Below are 22915 nucleotides of genomic sequence, written 5' to 3' on the forward strand. Positions count from 1 at the left end.
GTTGTGTTGTTGAGTTGTCTGTATGCTTCATGTGTGTACTGCGTTCTGTCTAAGATAACTATTGCACTACCCTTGTCTGCTGGTTTAATAACGATCTGTTTGTTGTTAGCTAGTTGAAAAAGAGCTTCACATTCTCCTCTGCTAAGGTTATCTTTGTCTCTGTGAGACTGTGGGTTTAGCGTGTTGATTAGGCTTAGGGTTAGGGTTAGGGTTAGGGTTAGGGTTAGGTTTTTGAGGCAATCTTACTTTCCCAAGGTCCCTCAAAACATTTTTTTGGGGTTCTTGGGAAACCAAGTTTTTATTAGCACTGGCCATTCAGGAAATTGGAGCGTTTCTTGTCTTACCTGCGTTTGTTTATTCCATCTGGGAAGAGAGTGTTTAATTTTCCTATCCAGCCTTTTTCTGCCCTACGTCTGTCTTTTTGAGTCCAATTGCTATTTGTTTCTAGGCCCCATATTTGTAATGCCTGTAGTCCATGTCGAATGAAGTGTGCGACAAGATGTGTATTACTTTGTTTAAGGTTCTTAATGTTGTAAATGTGTTGTGCTAATCTACATCTGATAAAATTTCCTGTCTCTCCTATATATTTAATGTCACAGTGTTTACATTTTATGACATAAATACAGTTTTCTGTGGTAGGAGTGATTCTTTGTTTAATTAGGTAGTTTGTCTTGGTAATGGTGTTCCTAACTGTGGTGGCTTGTTTGTAGAATGTGGGCCCCTGCGTTTGTGTTATGTTGATTTCTGGTAATTTACTTTTTACTAAGTAATCTTTGAGATTTTTGTTTCTTTTAAAGGCTGAGATGATTTTGTAATCTTGGATTATGCCTGTGTTCTGTAGTGTCTGATTTATATTTTGTCTAATTTTTCTATTAGCAATTTGGCTAAATTCTGAGTAGGTACTAATTAGTGGGATAATTTTCTGTGTGTCTCGTTGCCCTGTGGTTAAAAATGTTTTACGGACCTGCCTGAGGAAAGATCTTGAGTATCCTCTTGGTCTCAGTGCCTTGAAAAGGGTTTGGGTTGCCTTTTCAAAGTCCGTATCTTGCGAGCAGATTCTGTGGAATCTGAGCAACTGTGATTTTATTAAGCCTCTGTAGGTGTGCTTTGGATGAAGGCTGTTTTTGTGTAAGAGTGCATGTGTGTCTGTGTCTTTAAAGAAGGCCTTAGTGTCTAAAGTTTGTGTTTGAGTGAATGAGGGTCCCTTGTAAGTGGTTGTGTCTAGAAAATCTATCTGGTGGTCATTTGTGGAATGTTTGAGCGTAATTGTACTATGGTGTGTGTTGAGGATTTCTATGAATTGTTTGAATTCCCCTCTGCTATGTGTCCATGTTCCCCAAATGTCATCTAAGTACCTAAAATAATTGGTGGGTAGTTTGTCGCATTTTTCAAAAGCTGTTTCCTCCCAATGCGCCATGTAAATGTTAGCATAGGCAGGTGCAAATTTTTTACCCATGGCTGTGCCACTAATCTGTAAGTAGAATTCCTTGTTGAATTCAAAGTCATTCCTAGTGAGGTTAATTTCTAGTAGTTGTAGTAATTCTGTGTTTGGGCGTTTGTCGTCCGGGTATTTTTCCATCCAGCGCTTTACTGCTGTTAACCCTGCGACCGTGTTTATGTTTGTGTAGAGGCTATCTATGTCCATGGTAAATAAGATTGTGTCCTGCGTTATTTTAATCTGTTTTATTTTGTTTACGAAATCATATGTGTCTTTAATGTAGCTATTATGTTTTGTGGATAGTGGAGTGAGGAAGTGGTCTATGTATTCCGCGATCCTGTAGGATTCACTGCCGCAATCTGAGACAATTGGTCTTCCTGTCTGCACTTCATACGGAATAGTCCACGATAGTGGTGGTTTGTGTATTTTAGGTAGCAGGTAAAATCTACGGGGTCTGGCTTTCTCTTCCCCTATTAGGTAGCGTTTTTGTTTTTTAGTTATATATTCATTTTCTAGAAGTGTTTGTAGGATATCTTTTATTTTCTGGGCTGTTTCTGGGTATATTGGTTTTGTTAATTTCTTATAATGTGACGTATTGTTTAATTGTCTGTGTGCTTCATATATATATTGTGTTCTGTCTAGGATAACTATTGCACTACCCTTGTCCGCTGGTTTAATAACTATCTGTTTGTTGTTAGCTAATTGAAAGGGTTAGGGTTAGGGTTAGGGTTAGGATTTGGGTAAGAATTAGTGTTAGTATTAGGGTAGGGGTTACTGTTACGCTCAGATAATAAATAAATAAATAAAAAATTAAAAAAATTAATTAAAAACTTAAAAAATTAAGAATAAAAAATAAAAAATTAAAAATTAAAAACGAAAAATAAAAAATTACAAATACAAAATAAAAAAATAACAATGAAAAGGTGAAAGTCAACTTTTCCCCTCGTAACAATGTATTACTACAGCCCACATGAATTCAAAGAGCCCTTTTTCGAGTGACTTTCCCATTTTGTTAGTGGATGATGAAAACGGTGGAAGTTAGAAAAGAAAACATTAGTCAGAAAATAAAGTAAGAAAATAATGGTTATTATGAACTTTCATATAAGTGTACCTTTTTCAAAATACTCATAGATTCATTCATTTTTCATTACCTAACATGAGCCTTACCAGAGGGAGCTTGCATTATTGTCTGCCGTCTTACTTAGTTACTACAGTTACCTCCAAAACAAAACTTTTCAAAATCTGACCAAATTTTTGTGGAAGAAAAACGGTGCGGTACGGTCACTTAGAGCCTCTGTAGTTGGTTTTCTTCATTGCACTTTTTACCACCAGTTTTTGGCAAACCCTAACCCTAACACCATTTTTACAAGAGGTCCACGGACACCTCAGCGGTTAAGTTGAGAGAGCCCTGGCCTAGTAGACCATACAGTGCTCTGTTGTGGTCAAATAATACACACTGCCCCTTTAATAATTATGGGCAATAAAAGTGTTTGTCTGCAAAGCTGCCCGCTAGCCCTCCCTTCCCTCTTTTTCTCCCTCCGTCCTCCTCCTACTCCCCCCTGCGGCCTGACCGAGGTGCTATTGTTCAGCTTCCTGTGGCCCTGGAACTTTGCCTCCGCTCGCACACTAACGCGCAACAGTGGCAGCTAGAAGCAAGTGAACAAGCAAGAGATCCCCGCAAGAGAAAATACAACTCTCGAACAACGAAGTGGAGGAATTCAATCTTTCTCGGAAGCTCGTCAAGAATTGGAAACTAATGCGAGAAGAGAAAGGTATGGAGTCAATGGCGTGACAGCTGCTAGCGTTCAAGGAGGAGAGCTGTCATCTTTCATCACGGTGAGTTCTGTTTGCTCTCGTCTGAATACAACGCGACAGGCTGCTCCATGCCATGTTTTGGCGCTTCACGTGATTCATCTCTTTCAACATTTACAACTCAAGTACGGCTAAAATCTTTCTCCTTATACTTACTCAACTTGCCACTTACGACACTTATGTACATCAATAAACTATACTACCAGGTTTACTTTAAAAGGGAATTAGTGGTAGTTAGTCACTACTTCTTCCAAAAGGTAACCGAGTTAGTAACTGAATTACTCAATAGTTATAGTAGTTACCAGGAAAAGTAACTACTTCTGTTCCTTCAAAAACAAGTTTTCGATAAATAATTTGAAATTTTCTGAGCAGATTTGAAACCGCGGTAATGTCTTTGACCGGAGTTTACTTGAAGAGATGGGGTCCCAAATGGCTATTTAGATTGTTTTTGTTGCTTTAATCCATACATTACCAAATATTTTATAACATTAGGCAAGGAGGGGGGGAAATAAAGAAAACAAATACACCGTTAGCGTTCTGCAGCCGAAGTAACGCAATATTTTTGACCGCCAGTTACGATAACGCCGTCGTAACGACGGAAAAAGAAATTAGGTAAATTACCCAGTTACTGAAAAAAAAAGATTGCCGTTATTTATGATGGCGTTATTCACAACATTGTATACTACACATAAATTAGACCAGGAGCCTCCAACCTTTTTGAAGCTGGTAGCTACTTTTTTGTAACTAGTTAGCACAAAGAGCACGTCTCATCTCATTAGCTGCCCCGCTTATCCTCAATAGGGTCGCGGGGGTACTGGAGCCTATCCCAGCAATCATCGGGCAGTGGGCAGGGGACACTTGAAATCATGATGATCCAGCACTGGGTTAGCAATTTTACAACCGCTCCAGGGGGCTACCGGGTACTTGCGGGCATTATGTTGGCGACCCCTCTATTAGACTATCATGTCAACAGCATTGTGTTAGGAGGTTCGTGTCTGGTGAGGCACAATCATGTCTGATCTTGTTGCATACAGTGTTTCACAAAGTTGATATCAATGACAATAAAGACAATCGTATTGTATTGTATTGTATTGTATTGTATTGTATTGTATTGTATTGTATTGTATTGTATTGTATTGTATTGTATTGTATTGTATTGTAATGTATTGTATTGTATTATATTGTATTCTATTGTATTCTGATCTGTTCTGTTCTGTTCTATTCTATTTGCCATGCGTTTCCTCTGGGGAATCTGCAAAGGCTGATTCGAAGTCACCTTTTTGTATTTCTCTTTCAAATTTTGTATTCTAATTAATGTGTTTGCAAAATAATCATTGTGACAGAAAATCCACTTTTTTCCTACACTACATTAGAAAATTTAACAATACTTAATCGGTATTGTGCCAATCCAGTATGCAAATTTCTTTACCAAAGAGACTTTAAAGTTGTGGTGCGTCATTTAAGGTTTCCTTAAAAAGTTGAAAGTTAAATATCTTCTCTATTTAGTATGTGTAAACAATGCCCAACCGAGTTAAAAGAGCCTTTATTCTTTATTTTCTTTCAAGCCTATCTGCTTTTATCCTACTTTTTTCAGAGCTGTTCGTGGTGGAACACATTCGGTTCGAGGAATGGGTGCTGTATGGGTCGGTGTTTGCTTGCTGAAGAGTGTGGTAATGAGCGTGCCCGCAGAATTTTATTTAACTTTCTAATTGTTGGTATAGCCTGGAAATGGTGAAAGTAAGAAAAAGTCTTGTTTTATTTCCTTTGTTCATTGTGTATGTGTTTGTCTTGCTATCGGTCACCCCTCTCGAGGGATATGACCAGGGTATAGATAGATAGATAGATAGATAGATAGATAGATAGATAGATAGATAGATAGAAGAAAAAGCCCACCTTCAATAAAGTCCAAACACCAATAAAACCCCCCAAAAAGATTAAAATAGAAAGGTTTATTTAAGAGTGTCTGAGAAATGCATGTATTTGCACATTCACACTGAATGAGCTGACTGAGGCTGAGATAATGACTTTAAGCCAGGAGATGGCAGCAGAGAGCAAAGTCCTAAATTCCATACAACTCCTTTATTATGTCACAAAAGCAAAGGACGCAATTTAATTTACCCAAAAGTTTGTTTTTTTTCAACAAATATCTGAAAGCCACGTATTGTATGATGTGATTTTAAACAAAACAAGCCTACTTAAATTATGGAAGCCAATTCAGCCTTTTTTTCCTTTGTAAAGTTCAGAAAAAAAGAGAAATCTAACCAGTTGATGAGTCAGATTGGGATGTTTTTTTTTCCTGCTAGTGGTGATCATGGAAACCAATACTATCTGTTTCATGTGAGGGAGCAAACCACAACCCCCCAAAAACAGCCTGGAGATTGGCCTCCAGGCTGTACATGCCCAAGACATACCACAGGAAGTTGTGCCCTGACAACCCAGGCATTTTGAGGATCTGTTTACCAATAATAAAATCGACCCAGTCAATATTTTTTAAGGCTTCTAACCGCATAAAACCTCATTTTCTTTATTACATTTCACTACTTTTTTCGATTGTGTACAATTTTATTTTAGCCATCCTAAGTCCCAGAATGCACCACTGCTAATGCTGGAGATTCCCAAGTTGCCATTGTCCATTCCAATATAATGTAGTTTATTTTATAATGCATTGCTATTAAATCAATTCAAAATTACCTAAATATGCAAATTAATTTAAAGATAAAATCTATAATTAACATATCAAAACATGTTAAATTTGATGCATCATATATTTTTATATTTGAAAGGATAATGTGTATTATTCAGCGCCTTCCAGGGATCAAATACCATTTAATAAAACATATATAGATTTAAATAAAAAGCAAAAATACCTGAGCTATCATATAAACATGTATTTTTTTCAAATACTTGTTTGTGGAGAAATGTGTATTTAGTTTACATAATATGAGCCTCACCAACAGTAACTGACATAGTTACAGTATCTACCATCTTGTTTCTACGGGTATCTGAAAACAAAAATATTGTTAAAGGTTTTGGCAAAAGAATGAGAAGAAAATTGATTGGTCACTTTGAGTCACCGTAGATTGTATTCTCTCTTGCGCTTTTAGCTCTTTTTTTTTGTTGCATTAGGCAATACGACATCCAGTGGTCATATAGTACATATTTTCCCTTTAATTAAAATTTCTAATAACAGACACATCTATTTTCAAAATGCATTGATTTATTTTGTTCTCTCTGTCACCCATCAAAATTGAAAACAAGCAATAAATTTAATTAGTTCAATTGAATCTATTTTTCAAAAATGGAAAACTTAAGTATGTTAAAGTTAAGGCTTGAAATTTACGAGTTTTAATTGATGCTGAATATTGAAAGTTTTAAAAGGGGCATTGTGTTTCTTTGAGGGCCGCATATCCTGGGTGTTTTCAGAGGTTTCTCTCCTTCAACTCAGGTGATTCAAAATATCACTTGTTAGCAAGCTGCAGATATACTGGTATATTAAATATATATCGATATATATTTATTTCTCTCACTCTCGCTCTCTCTCTCTCTCTCTCTCTCTCTCTCTCTCTCTCTCTCTCTCTCTCTCTCTCTCTCTCTCTCTCTCTCTCTCTCTCTCTCTCTCTCTCTCTCTCTCTCTCTCTCTCTCTCTATATATATATATGTGTGTGTGTGTGTGTGTTTTTGTTTTCTCCTATTTTTTTATTTTTTTTGCCGAGCCTTTACAAGGTTTTGGGATTTTTGGAGTACCCATAAAAACAAGATGTCGGATAATTATGTCAACTCCCTCTAGGTGAGGCTAATGTTATGTAAAAGAAATGCACATTTATAGATCTACAATATTGGTTGATTGGGTCCCTTAACCACTCGTGTTATTGCGAACCATTTCCTGTAGTGTCTCTTGGGCAAATACAGCCCGATGGCGCCCATCCCTCTCGCGGCCAACATGTTATTTTTTGAATGCAAATTTATATGATATGTTTAATAATTTCAATAATTTTTGTTGAATTTTCAACCTCAAGATTGTTTTTTGCAAAGAAAATATTGGGCAATTTCCTACAGCATACTAGACAAAATCTTGCACTAGCTTGCCCTGGCACACTAGGTTAAAAAACACTGCTTTATACAATTATCTTCTTCTGTGCCATAACATATAAATACTTTTTCAGAAGTGTTGTCCCTAAGTGCCAAAAACCAGACAAAATAGCAAGCATTGGCTGGGACTGGCACTTCCCATTTGAGATAAACATCTAGCACTGAATGAGTTATATTTCACAAAATTTTGTCATGCCAAATTATTTGTATTCTATATAAATTATCTCATCTCATCTCATCAGCCATACCGCTTATCCTCATTAGGGTCGCGGGGGGGGGCTGGAGCCCATCCCAGCCATCTCCGGGCAGTGGGCAGGGGACACCCTCAACTGGTTGCCAGCCAATCGCAGGGCACACGGGGACAGACAACTCATTCGTTCATTCACACCTAGGGACAATTTGGACCGGCCAATTCACCTGAAATGCATGTTTTTTGGAAGGTGGGAGGAAACCGGAGTGCCCGGAAACCCACGCAAGCACGGGGAGAACATACAAACTCCGCACAGGAAGTCTGGAGCTGGATTTGAACCCACGCAGGAGGTTCCCATGACATGAACTGTGCCGCACAAGCGCTAACCACTGCGCCACCGTGCTGCCCTATATAAATTATATGTTAGCTGCAAAGCGATGTGTAATATTTTCTGATATTGTATATAATGGAGAAAAGCTGATGAGAACAAATCTTATCTATCAATGAGAAAAGATGAATCCAGATGTTGGTGAATAGAGGTAACACATAAAATAAGAAAGAAATAAAAAATGTGGCGGGTCAATTACAGCTATATTGTGAGTAGATTTGGGCCTCTTGCACAGTAAACGTGATCGAGGGAAAGCAACAGCTGGAGGATGCAGCTGAACTCAAGCCTCAGAGATCAGCACCTCTCAGAGGCCCATTTTGAGTCCCCGTCAATGGGGGTTCGCTTGCAAATGCAGCTGTCCGTAACCCGTACATGAAACCAAACACACATGGCGGAGGCTGTAATCTTTTGGCCTCATGCTGAGACGTCCATCTGTGACGCTCTCATGCACTGCAGCCTTCAGTCAGTGAGTTGTTTGTGAGGACTGGCACATTTAAATGTTTGCTTTATCCAGTGCAGATTCTGTGAGAGTGCGTTTTCTGCAGTTGGGTACAGAGGAGGCATTGTGGGCGTCGGCCGGGACATTGTGAGAGGTGTGTGAGAACACCATCAAGATGTCATTGCAGCTGGCACAGGAAATCGCTAATGGACAGCGCTAGCTCACAGCGTTTCCTTTGTGGTGTGTGTTAAGTGAATCACAGTCTGTTAAGATTTTTACAAACTATAGACAAGAATTTTCACTGTCTTTGAATGAATATATCAATACTTGTCTTATACATCTGGACTTGATATTGTAAATTAGGGGGCGGCGCACACTAAAATTTAACTAAATGTAGGTCAAATATGAGCTGATTTCTGAGTTACAACTACTGTATATACTCACAATGTAAGCTTACGTAGCATAAACGCCAACCCCCCAAAAGTGATTTAAAATAGACACTTACAAAAATAAATAGAAGAAACATAGAAGCAATTAATCCCTACATGTTCCTCGGCTTGTGCAATCTTAAGAGCTTACAAATGAAAACTTGTCCGAGACATTCTATATCCACATTGTCTCTGGTTTTCAAACCACTTGAAGATGTTTATATCTGTTCGCACGTTTGGCTTTAGTAGCAAATTTCAGTGATGAATCTTGATGTCGTCGTCTGACATTGTTTTTACAACCAAATTCTTTTGCTGCGCTAAGGTTGCTTGCTTCTTCAGAGGCCTTTACAACTTTCAGCTTGAAGTAATATAGGTTTGAATGAGCGAGTGAGTTGTCTGTCCCTGTCTGCCCTGTGACTGGCTGGCAACTAGTTTAGGGTGTCCCCTGCCCACAGATGACTGGGATGGGCTCCAGTACCCCCCGCAACCCAACTGATGATAAGCAGTGCAGATAATGGATGGATATATATATATATATATATATATATATATATATATATATATATATATATATATATATACGGTTATTGTAGAATAATCAATTCTATTAAAATAAGAAAAATAATAATAGAAATGTACACAAACAATTTTTACTCAGGAAACAGATGTATGCCCGTTTTATTTATTTATTTTCCTTTTTCTTCTTTTTTTTACTGAATGTTGTGAAATTACATTTTTTTTGCAGTGTAGTGCAATATTTCAGAGTTCATAATATAATGTGTATCTCAAAGGTAGCACTAAAGAGGAGCTTTTAAATTACATGTTTACATTTTTGCTGAGCCCAAATTACAGGTACAGGATCGATGGTAAGTTACATTATTCAAAATAGCTCCCACTCTTCAGTAAAGCAATTCAAAATAAGTGCATTCTTATTTCTTTTCACATACAATTATGAGCTCTTGAATAGGTCTCTAAAAGCCTTAATAAAGTCTTTATTCCATGTTTTGCTACTTGAAAACTCCTATATATAGCAAAATCTTTAGAAGCCGGACAACTGATCAATTGATTAAGTTGTGTTTAAAGAGGAAGGTGAAAAATAATATTCTTTTAAAAAAAGATATTAGGTTGGTGATTAGTATTTCCAATAAGTACGTTGTTATCAAACCAATAGTAGATTAGTTAATGCAGGCAGAATTCAGGGCATACTGTTTAATTTAATAACAAAAACACAAGTGAAAATAATTTGAAATGTCTGAATAAATACAGCACGTATTTAAATAACCGGTAAACATAACACAATCATGATCAAACAAAAGCTAAAACAAAGCATGGAGTTGTTGATGCATTAAATAATATGGGAAAACAGATATGTTCCACTTTGATTATTGCTCAAAGGTCAAAGGATTAAGGCAGTTGAGACAACAAAGATGGTCAGTCTTGCCTTATTACTTTGCCTTACGTGAACCTATGCATTTTCCTTTTTCTAATTAAGCAACTTAGATTTAATAGAACAAAGGGGGCATTCTCTTCTTGGTGTGAAGTGGAAAAGTCTGACTTGTTGCCTTCCACAAATGCAACACATGCACCACAACAGCTGATGAGACAAATGAAGTTCACCTGGACAACATTTGAATGGCAGAAAGAATGGACGTTGTGACAAGTATAGGTGGAAACCGAAGGAATATGGAACAAGACTAGACAAAAGAATATAAGTCATTTCAAAAATAAATAAATAAATACAGTCCTATAGTATCGCTTTTGTAAGACGTCCAGGAAGAGGTTTATGTGTAAGTTATCTTCATAGAAAAAAGGTAAGACTATTTCTTCATGAATTTCTTTGCTTGAGCACAGAAACCTGCTGTAATATTTTGATAGATTCCTTTTGATCTTGTAACAGAGTTTGGGTTGAAAAGGCATCATTCCTAGTTGAATTGTTAGAGGTTGGGGTTCTTTAAATTGGAGGTCCCCATATTAAGTTATCTTTCATGCCTGACTATTACTTGACCCGTTGTTTTTACAAGTCTATTTTCTAAAGGTAGGGTGAATCATTTTAGGTCTCCTTAAAAAGTTGAAACCTGAAATAGTTTCTCTATTAAGTTTGTGTTAAAAATGCCCAAATGAGTTTTTATTTTCCACTGCATATCTCTGCTTTTATCTTTTGGTAAAGCTCTTTGGGGTGGAAAACATTCGTTACTAGGAATGGGGATTGGGTGTGCTGGAGAGGGACGTCATACTCCTCCAGTTTTTCCTTTTTGTTTCTACTTGTTAGTGTTGCACAAAAATGGTAAATTAAGAAAATAACTGCTCCGAGTCCAAAAGCAGCGAGTAATAAAAGTTCCAAATTTGAGAAATTAGTGTCTGTTAGTTTTTCCTGTTTTCATCCTCTAAGACTTGCATACAGTATAAGGCAGGTTTGTGAGTGGCGGCTGATCATGAGTCTGATGTCTGCGGTTTGTTGATGCCAATTCAAACATAGTTAAATATGATTTACATGCGTTTCACACGTTCATATTTCATTTTCTTCCCCGTCAACCCTATTTTAAATCGGTAACATGAAGGTCTAGCCTTAAAAGATTTTATGCTTAGAGCCCCAATGTGTAAGATTTGACTACTAAATGGCACTGCGTTGTCTGGTACCAGCGAGGGCCAGTGATACACAGCAGTCTGGTGGCAGGATGGCAGACAAACATGGCGCTGACCTAAGTGGGGATTCCACGGTGTAAAAGAAATACAAATTCCTCAACATAATTTTTTTTTTTTTTTTTTTTTTTTAAATAAAAACATTCATGTATTTTTATATCTTATTAAAATGTTTGTTTTTTACAAAGAAAAGCCAATGTTTGTTCTAAGAGGCACTAAATATCACACAGTCTCTTGAAATTTCATCTGCAAAAACACTGTACTTCCATCCATCCATTATCTGCACCGCTTATCCTCAGTAGGGTCGCGGGGGTGCTGGAGCCCAACACAGCTGTCTTCGGGCAGTGGGCATCGGACACCCTGAACTGGTTGCCAGCTAATCGCAGGGCACACAGGGACAGACAACTCGCTCGCTCATTCACACCTAGGGACAATTTTTGTCCCACAAGTTGGTGTGATCATTTATGTTCGCTGTTCTGAGATGCAGCTCTTTTGGCTAACCTAAAGATTGTTTTACTATACAAAAGAGAAAAAATATATCGTTTACGTTTCAATAAAGCATGAATACAAACAAGAATATCAAATATTCTCAGTGAACTGAAAAAACAAACAAATAAAAAACAATGTATCGAAGGCAGATTGCTTTACAATAATCTTATAATCATCTAATAGGCCAATCTAAATCTGCAAAGGCCTTTTTACGGTATCCACCAGGGTGATGCTGAGTGTTTCAAAACCAATTTGATTAAGTTTTCTATTTCTATGAAAAATGTACATTTAGATGTCTGCATAATAATTTATTGTTCCTATTCTAAAGACTTGTATACATTTCTTTGTCGTTTTTTTTTTGCCTGAGAGGAATACTTTTAAAAAAGGCCAACTATGAGATGATTTTTTTTTTTAATAGCAGTGACAATATGAGAAAAATTGGAGGTGCCTACAATATATTTTTTGTCATATATTTCAGAGGATTGCAGACATCATTGGGAGATACAAAAAAAAAAGCTAATCTTTTTTTTCCCCTCCTGTCATTTTTTTTTTAACCAAATGCAGCCCACTAAAGTTTTCTCAGCTCTGTGCTAGCCTGACACAGAAGCTGCAGGTCCACTGTAGGTCAGGGGTGGCAGTAGGGAGCAAAACATCCATTGCCCTATTGGACTTTGTGCTACTTAAGTTTTAAATGAACATTTATTGTTGTGCGATGATTACAACTTCCTCTTTTCCTTCCACAGGAGGACCGAGCATCCTGACTGCCTCCATTTATGCGCTCACGATGGCTTGGAGAAGGCTTGAGGGGATCCCCTGCTGACATATCCACTCCACCCATCCCGGCCCTTTTTTTGCTCTCAAAAACATTTTGGTGTTAGCCCATCCACAAAACCCTTTCGGCACTTGCCATGGCAAGTTTGGCAATCAACGAGACTGGGATGGAGGATTGCGGCATTGATGACTCCTTCAAGTACAACTTGTACTCTGTGGTCTACAGCGTGGTATTCGTCTTGGGCCTCATCACCAACTGTGCCGCTCTCTTTGTCTTCTGCTTCCGCATGAAGATGCGCAACGAGACCACAATGTTTATGACTAATTTGGCACTCTCTGATTTAGTGTTTGTTTTCACGCTGCCGTTTAAGGTGTTCTACAATGTTAACCGCCACTGGCCTTTTGGAGATGGACTGTGTAAGATTTCAGGAACAGCCTTCATCACTAACATTTATGGCAGCATGCTCTTCCTCACCTGCATCAGCGTGGACCGCTTTCTGGCCATTGTTTACCCTTTTCGCTCTCGCTCCATTCGCACCCGCAGAAACGCCGCCATGGTGTGTGCAGCTGTGTGGTTAACCATCGTAGGAGGAGGGATATCAGTCACCTTTTTCTCAACCATTAACAGCACCAATAGAGCCACAACCTGTTTTGAAGGATTCTCTAAGAGTACCTGGAGGACATATCTTTCCAAAATCACCATCTTTATTGAGGTAGGAGTCTCCGAATTGAAAATTACCTTTATCTCTTTTTTTCGTTTTTGACAGGTGACCATAAGTGTTCACAATTGTCTCACTAGTTCATGTTTTAAAGGACACAAACATTTGTTGACTGGATGCCGCTTTGTCGTGTAGCGAAACTGAAAACGAGTGTTACAAAGCTCAAGGAATAATAGAAACTTCAGAGACTTAGTGAGCAAACTCCACAAATTTTCTTATTTTTGCTAGAAGGTGCTAAATAATACACAATTTCTCATTAATACTTTACAAGAAGGATATGCAACTCTATTAAAAATATGGATATATTGTGATGACAAGCAAATAAAACCAATAAGAATACATATGAATATATGGTTAATCACAATGTGCATTAAAAATGTCTAGATGGTTAACTTGATAAAATATTGATGGGACGATTTGAAAAAATAAAAAACATGTAAGTGGAAAACCTATCCAGTTCTGTTTATATATGCAGTGAAATATTTCATTCTAAAGCTACGAAAAATGGATACACTTTGAACTACTCTCTCCATTTCTATAATACATCAATCTAATGTAACCTATTCATAACATCCATCCATCCTTTATCCACACCGCTTATCCTCAGTAGGGTTGCTGGAGCCCATCCCAGCTATCTTCGGGCAGTGAGCAGGGGACACCCTGAACTGTTTGCCAGCCAGTCGCAGGGCACACAGACGGACCACTCACTCGCTCATTTACACCTAGGGACAATTTGGAACGGCCAATTAACCTGACATGCATGTTTTGGGGATGTGGGAGGAAACTGGAGTGCCCGGAGGAAACCCACGCAAGCACGGGGAGAACATGCAAATTCCACACAGGAAGGTTCGATCTCATGACCTCAGAACTGTGCCGCACACGCGCTTACCACTGCGCTGCTGTGCTGCCTCTTCATTAGAGTCCTTGCAAATTTCACGCGGCACCAGACTTTGCATCATTATTGATGTGTATTTCAATTTGAAAAAAAATAAGTGGATTTTATTTCCAAATGTACTTTCTATTTGAATTTGTATTGTTTTTCATTATTTTTAAGTTTTATTCCAATTGTTCATTTTGTTTTTCTGAAAAATGGTTCACCCTTTTTGATCCAAGTCAGACTAATTTATCCTTGACTCTTTGTTTTTATTTCACCAAACGCAATATTTGTTGATTGCATAACCTATAGCTTTACATATTGTGAGGTCCATAAAGAAAATACAAACGGAAAATAAATGTTTCATTTATAACCTTAAAGGGCACAATGTGTAATAGTGTTTCCTAGTGGTACGAAAATACTCAATTCAGTTTAAAAAAAAAAAAAAAAACATTGATTTGAATATTAGGCACTGCGGCTGAGTGGATAGGTCGTCAGCCCAGGTGTGTGGAGGTCCAGGGTTCAATTCCAGCTGCAGCGTCCTCGTGCGGAGTTTGCATGTTCTCCCTGTGACTACATGAGTTTTCTCTGGGCACTCCTCCCACGTTCCAAAAACATGCATGTCAGGTTAATTGTCGGTTGCAAATTGTCCCGGAGTATGAAAGAGCAAGTGTCCATGTGCCCTGCAACTGACCTCTAGGTAAGGGTGCCCACTCCCCAAAGTCAGCTGGGGTTGACTTCGGCAACCTGTGACCCTAGTAAGGATAAGCGGTGTAGCAAATGGATGGATGAATACTAGGAAAAAATACATCAATATATTATTTAATTATTATTATTTTTAAACATAGGAATTCCACTTTGTAAAAGACATCTCTATCTAGAGGTCGCCACTATATTAGTCTGGGATCTTGCTGCTACGCTGGTTTCTGTTCGCATTTGACAACAGTGCCAATATATTGGTCAAATATTACACACTATGGTTTTAATCATAACATGTTTTTGCAAATGATTTATAAAAGTATTTAATCTTACCTTTTAACTTTCCTGTAACTAAAACCATTTATAAAAAAATGTGTTATGGTACTTAGGTGTCTTCAAATTCTCAGTTGAAGTCTGACCCTCAGCGTCAAGTCATTTTTATTTGTATAGTACTTAATCACAAAGAGTCTCAAAGGGCTACACAGGTTATTGCACAGACAATTATTTCAGACTATTATTACACCATCCCCTGATCTGAAACCAACATGAGGGCAAGGAAAAACTCAAAAACCTCAACATGGGGAAAATGAAGAAACTTTGAGAAGGGAGAAGAGTGTATAGGAAGAGCACAATGAGTGTTTACAACATAAGTATAACATAAATATAAACATAAATGAACATAAATATAAACAAATAGATTCATACAATAGGAAGCAATACACTGACATTACATTTTTTTTAAAAGCCACTCAATTTGCGTTTAAGCCATTCTACTTTAGATCCCAAACACTATGTTGAGGTAATCAAGATAAGAATTGGTTTATGGACCCATCAGAATAAGCTCTCTACACAATTTAGGACAGTCTACATAGAATTCAGTGTTTTTGTATTTAAAGCACACGTGTTGTGGAAACGACCAGCTTGCCGCTCTTGGTGCCGCCACGAAAAAAAAGAATAGGCCTGAATTTAAGGCCAGTATTTAAAATCTAGCAAAACAGTAGCGGCTTGTAGTGTGGAATTTAAGTTATGCTTTTTTTTTCACTGGCTGTACAATCATATGCAATGATTATAAGAAATGTACTAATTAATTTCCTCTTCACGTTCTAGATTGTGGGATTCTTACTTCCCCTTCTTGCCAACTTGGTGTGTTCTTCGCTAGTCCTAAGAACACTGCGCCGTCCTGCCACTGTGGGCCACGGCTGCGACAGCAAGAAGCGCGTTTTGAGGATGATTCTGGTCCACCTCGCCATTTTTATCATCTGCTTTGTGCCTTACAATTCCATCCTTTTTCTGTATGCACTGGTGAGGACGCAGGCCTTGGCAAATTGCTCCGTGGAGCGTTTTGCTCGCACACTTTACCCCATCACTCTGTGCCTGGCCAGTCTCAACTGCTGCCTGGATCCTGTGGTGTACTACTTCACCTCAGAGAGCTTCCAAAAAAGTTTAACCTTGGGGAGCAAAGGATCGGGCTCCCGACCAGACAGCATTCCCCGAAGCGACTCAGATTCACAAATCCCGGCGAACACTCTACCGGGGGACACTTTGACGAGAAACGGGAAAGACCCCAAAGTATCGGAAAGTCAGTTTTGACAAGGAAAAAAACAATTGAGAGCGCGTGTGAAATACCCTTGATTTGCGAACTCATGCATCAGATGTTTGCTCCTTGAAGTGCAGAGCGCATAACTCTGCAGATTAGTCCTGTGGTAAACCTGATAACTTTGGTCTGGGATTTATCAAATAATCCGCCACTTGGGAGCAGAGGAATTTACTTTATTATGAGTTAACACTGAGAAGCCACAGCAGACACTTGAACTGCAGTGTTAACACATTGTCTTGCACTGGAATTTTCAATAGGACTTGTAAATCAGGTATTGTTAATTGTTTAAAGCACAACCTGTTGCAGCTTAGTGTTGTCAGAGTTTTAACACATTTATCATAAATCCAATCTCAAGAGGGAAATGTATCAAAATTTGGACCGATTAAACGAAAGTTCTGAATTATTGCCGTGAATGCATTTATTTCTCTGCAAAACATTTTTAACTACAAGAAATTCTTCAGTCTGAGGGTGTCAAACTCAATTTCACCAAGTAACACATCAGTGCAATGGCTATCATGCCTGATGTACTGTAGCGTATAAATGTTAACTAATCTTTCACAATAACTCTGTATTTCCTATTCAAGTCACAAATCTTAATTGCATAAAAAAAATATGTGTTAACTAAATATAATACTAAATATAATGACATCTTCTTTGACATTTTCAGGACTATTTTCCAATTCCAATCATTGGCATAGATATGGAAACACTGCAGTGTAGCGGTCCTGAGCTGTCAGTTCTTGGGAATCCAGGCAACAGGCATTGTGAAAAATATAGTTTTTTGATAAAGCAGTCTTGAACCACTTATTCCTAAAGGCTTAAACATTTTAAGCCTCCGCAAGCTACACAAAATGATGGGGCGGGCCGCATTTAGCCGGCGGGCAATGAGTTTTACACATTTGTCCAAATCGAATTGTAAAAAAAGTTGGGGATTAAAATGTTGGGTTATAAAACTTTTTTTTTTTTCTTGGAAAAAAAAAAGGAAACCATCTTTCAAATAAGTAAAAGTAGTTATTGGGAATATAAAAACATAGATTACCGCTCCATAAAATAAGCATAATTGTCTCAGAAGATCTTTTAAAATTTTGTTTACCAATGGGTTTAATTTCACTTAAACAGGATAATGGATCTTAAAGGGACTGTGTATATTTTGACCATTAGATGTCATTCTATGGTGTAGTGTAGAAGTAATTTTTATGCTCAGAGCTACTCTTTTGTTACTGATTAGTATGACGAGATACCAGTTTATGCATCTCTAAAATCACATAACTACGTTGCCAAGTTTAATTATGAAGGTTAAAAAAGGCTTAATCAACCACTTAGCATTATGCCAGTTAGAAATCAAATTTCCTAGAAAATCACAACGACCCATGATACTGTATCTTTTCAGAACCAGTCTGTGGGCTAATTACGTTGTCTTAGTGGGGGAACCATGTTGGAGACGCATGGTGTAGTGCAACTTGAAACAAGTGCTAAAATACATGATTCAAATTGAATCTTTTCTTCCGGCGCCGTCACGAATGGCAGCCACTCCAGCAGCTCCCGTGTTATTTTCGATTGTTCTCGATTGTTCTCAGCTCAGGGATGCTGCTGGAAATGTGAATTTCCCTTCGGGGATGAACAAAGTATCTATCTATCTATCTACCTATCTATCTAAAATGACAAATGAAAATGCAACATTTGATATTACACTTTTTGAAGTTTTCCGGTACCTGAAGCAGTTAGATGGGAGGACACTTAGGCTAATGAAATGTAAAATAAATGCTAATTTTTTTAACCTACCAGTATTTTTAAAATGCTTATTTAAATATTGCTTTTGATTAAATACCACTAGGGAGCACTGGGTATCGTACACTGACTATATACAGTGTTACCCTACACTGCCCAAAAAATGGCTGTTACTCAATTTTACTCAAATCATCCATAAACTGAGGGAAGAATTCTTGGCAGTGTGTGGATATGCCCCATGTCTCTTGAGTTTATTTGGGCAAACCTGTTGTGAACTAGTTTGAACTGTAAACCCTTGGAGCAGGCCAATGGGTTTTTGCGGTATACGCAAGAGGCGTTTGGGATGCATTGGGGGACTCTGGCCTGCTGTATCACAGGCTAAATGCATCTAAAGACGCAAGAAATGCTCCATTGTTCGCATGTGAATGAGGTCCTTTTGTCCTAATCTGGTTTGCCACTGTAGATCTGCTCAAAGTCTCACAGCAATGTGTACACACTCCAAAGTACGGCTAAACAGTGTTGACTAAATAATCACCCTTAAAGTACTTCAAATATGGGACAAAAACAATGATGGTGTGAGTCAGCAGATCTTGGAGATGGAATTCGCCATTACCTCATTTTTAGCGTTTTTATTTTGATAAGGTAAACGCAAGTTGGCTCCTAGCTAGCTTGCCAGAAAACACCAATAGTCACATCCTTGCCTAGTGGTTGTTGTGAAAGTAGAAACAAATGCTTTATTGAGCGGTCGACAGTTGCCTTAGTGACTGTTGGCAAGCACACGTTAGGGTTTTATTAGAATGTACACAGTCTTGCATGGTTCTAACAAGCAAGCTGTAATGTGGAGAGATGTCTGCATAACGGGTTCATATTAAAGGAACAGTGGGTATTATTTGACCACTAGATGTCACTGGATTGTGTCGCGAAACAGAGTGCTAAAAAGCACTGGATAGAATAGTCAAGTCATGTTTTTGTATAGCCCTTAATCACAAGGATTCTCAAAGGGCTGCATTGACCCGATTTTTGCAAACCACAGACTATTATAGAACCATGCCCTGATCTAAAACCTACATAATGGCAAGGAAAAACTCAAAAACATTAACCTGAGGAAAATGAAGAAACCTTGAGATGGGACCGGACATGAGGTAATCCCCCTTCCAGGATGACCAGGCTGCAAAAGATGTTACGATAACAAATAATACACAGATATTGTCAATGTGAAATATAAGCCATTCATAAGCTATAGAATAGTAGTGTGTTTTAAGCCTAGATTCAGTTTTCCAGAGGTTGCAGATCGAATCTCGGTGGACAAAGCATTCCGCAGCACAGGCACTAGAATGGAGAACCTGCAGATACATACAACAGACTCAAACTGATCAAATTGCACCATTTTTCTTATTTACTCTGGCTGTTTCAAGATTTGTTTTTTGAGGTATCCTTAGCAGCAGGATGAGGACAATGACGTCAGCTCCCTTTAGGTGAGGTTCATGTTATGTAAAATAAATGCAAATTTCCCAGACTACAAGTAAATTTTTAAAAATACATGTTAAAGTGAAAGTACATGTGGATTTCTTTAATTAAATTTATATGTTTTTTCATTTTACAAGAAGTGCAGTATCTTCTTTTCCAAATGTTGCTTTCTCATTTTTATTTTTACAATTCTTGACCATGAAAATAATATTCAATGAAATTGGTTCACCAATAAAAAGATCATTTGAACTGAATTTCAAAATCTTTTTCATTTCAGTTGGTAAATTTAAACTCCACCTGACCAAAAGTGGAATTCCATCCAATGCGTCTCAGAGAAACTCAATCAGCAATCAGTAAAATGACTCATTTTTTTCATATTCCAAACAATGTTGTATTGCAAGTGATGTTAAATACTTTGAAGCAAAGCATTCTGGGAAATTAGTACTGTTCTCCCATTTGTAAAACAAAATACCGTTTTTCTTTTCTTAAATTATCCGTTTTAACTTGGTAGTTACAACAGAAACTTGATAAACAATTAAATTATCAATTGTTATTACAACATCCAATGCAGCATGGTCATCCCGGAAGGGGGATTACATCGTGTGGTCCCTTCTCGAGGTTTTTTCATTTTCCACATGTTGAGGTTTTTGAGTTTTTCCTTGCCCTCATGTCAGTATGTAGTTTATACTATACTGGTCTGTGCAGCCCTTTAAGACTCCTCGTGATAAAGGGCTATACAAATAAGCATTAAATGGCTAGACAAGGCCATCGGTTAATTTAACGCACCGGCCCGGTATTGCAGTACCTCCGGGAACGGTGCATTCGCAATGATCGCAGCAAGGCTTTAGGGCTAGGACCTTAGCTTGGCCCTTTGGCTGAGAGTAAGTGTCCCGGCTCCTAGGCTTTGTAGCGTATTATGAACTGACCGATAACGGATAATGGATAATGAATAACGAAGATAGATCAATAACCCTTAAAAACCCCAATTTCACATGATTTTAAAAAAATACAACTAGGAGGTGTTAAATAATGCACACTGTACCTTTAAATCCAAAGTTTTACTTTTGGCATGACCTGAGAAAACGTCGGACGACTGGAAATTATGCACTCTTCTGAATGTTTGTTTTAAAAAAGGTCATTTGGGGCTTCAGCTGAGATAAAATCTATGTTATGCGTATACATCTACACCATTTTTTTCTGGTGCTCGTAGAGATTTTTAAGTATAAATGAATTTCTTGGCACGGGTCATGATTGGAGACTGTAGCATAGGATGTGCAGACAAGCTGCGTTCTGTTACTTTGAACTCCAATGGGAGGGGATTGATAATGATGACATGGCGAACAGCTACTGTATTTTTGGACAGCTGCATTGTGTCTGTTTCCTTTTTTCAGATCAAAGTCATAAAACAGACGAGACTCAACCGAGCTTGTGTCTATGGCAACGTTAGATCTGGTTTGGCTGGTGTAATCAGCATTTGCAAGGAAGCTACAGCAATATATGGTACTAAATGCATATGTATTCAGGGAGAGTAATAGTACCACTTAGCTTTTTCTGCCGCTTAGAGATTGAACTGGAACTTCTTTCAGGTTCTATTTTTAAATGAGGGGCTGATTACAATTTATTGTTGTGTCTTTAACGCAGCAAGAAAACAGCGCCTGGGCAGTCAATGTTGCTCAATGCTGTACTCTGGTGGATTAAATGAAACATCACTTAAACGTCAAAGGGGCGCAAGTCCTCTCGTATTTTTCTCATACTTGTCAACTTTTGCTACTTGTTCCCATTAATAGATTGGAATTGCCCTTATTAAACGATTATAAACCCAACAGACACAACGCAGCACCTATTTACTCACAGCAGGGGCGATTTTAGTTTGAGAGCTTTGGGGGTGCTTAGCACCCAGAGTGTCTCGCTGGTTACATTTTTTAAACTTCACTTTGAATGATACATGTAAAATGCAACTATGATACCCATCTCATCTCTCATCTCATTAGCCGTACCGCTTATCCTCATTAGGGTCGCGGGGGGGCTGGAGCCCATTCCAGCCATCTCCGGGCAGTGGGCAGGGGACACCCTGAACTGGTTGCCAGCCAATCGCAGGGCACACAGGGACAGACAACTCACTCGCTCATTCACAACTAGGGACAATTTGGACCGTCCAATCCACCTGAAATGCATGTTTTTGGAATGTGGGAGGAAACCGGAGTGCCCGGAGGAAACCCACGCAAGCACGGGGAGGACATACAAACTCCGCACAGGAAGTCTGGAGCTGGATTTGAACCCACGCAGGAGGTTCCCATGACATGAACTGTGCCGCACAAGCGCTAACCACTGCGCCGCCGTGCTGCCCACTATGATACCCTTTTAATTAAAATATTTTGTTAAAGGCATTTTATTTTAGAAGGCCTTTACATCAACTGAATGTTCATTTTAAGACCGTTTTTTTTGTAATTTGAATGTTTGTTTTTATTACCTGAATGGGCCTTTTTAAAATGTAATTATGGCACTCTTGGGCTTCCATAACGGTAATGCAGCGGAGCCTCCACAGACTCCGCTGCTATGCAACAAGTGACACTTGACAAGGGAAAGGAGCGAGAGCAGTCAGAGTAATCAAATGGACTGAACCATTTCAAGGCGGTGGAGTACTGAATTTCTGGCGATGCTGTGTTCTCATTTATGATGTTTTCCTTTTTTCTATATTTTAGCTACCCTTTTTCCATTATAATTAACCCTATTCTGTCCTTTATTAAGGTAAGGAGAGTTATAAAAATGCTCTTTTATCTGGGTACTTGGCTTGAATTTGGGGGTGCTTGAGCATTCCAAAAACTGGCTGAATATGTCCATAACTCACAGCAAGACTATGTAGAATGAAAACAAAGGTCATGTGTATAAACTTTATTTGCAAAGTAAACAACACAAATAATCATTTCAGCATTTTTTTAGTTGTTTTGTCATGAGCTCTCTCGCTAACGGTAACCAGCACCAATCACCTACTTGCTCTGTCACTGTACCCTGTTCTGTTCCACCTGTCTGTTCTCGTTTACCACCAGCTGTTCTGAATCCCCTGCCAATCAAGCTCTGAATTTAAAGTCCTGCCGTACAGCCTACCTGGGTCAGATCGTTTGCAAAGCCAACACCCGGAACCTGTTT

General features: G+C 38.4%; 1 protein-coding gene across 2 annotated transcripts; it reads left to right on the forward strand.

Moving 5' to 3' along the window:
- The first annotated feature begins 3050 nt into the window (after positions 1 to 3050).
- On the forward strand, positions 3051 to 16976 carry lpar4 (lysophosphatidic acid receptor 4). Of its 2 annotated transcripts, none has more exons than XM_088344394.1 (3): positions 3051 to 3274; positions 12657 to 13397; positions 16084 to 16976. In XM_088344394.1, exons 2-3 carry the CDS (start codon positions 12822 to 12824, stop codon positions 16564 to 16566), a joined length of 1059 nt encoding a protein of 352 aa, XP_088200520.1. In that variant the 5' UTR covers positions 3051 to 3274; positions 12657 to 12821; the 3' UTR covers positions 16567 to 16976. The 2 variants fall into 2 exon arrangements, with proteins under 2 accessions (XP_088200520.1, XP_088200519.1); XM_088344393.1 differs by lacking the exon at positions 3051 to 3274 and adding an exon at positions 10392 to 10595.
- The last annotated feature ends 5939 nt before the right edge of the window (positions 16977 to 22915 follow it).

The sequence above is a fragment of the Urocampus carinirostris genome, chromosome 9, assembly GCF_059441175.1.
Source record: "Urocampus carinirostris isolate Australia breed hairy pipefish chromosome 9, RoL_Ucar_1.0, whole genome shotgun sequence".
NCBI lineage: Eukaryota > Metazoa > Chordata > Actinopteri > Syngnathiformes > Syngnathidae > Urocampus > Urocampus carinirostris.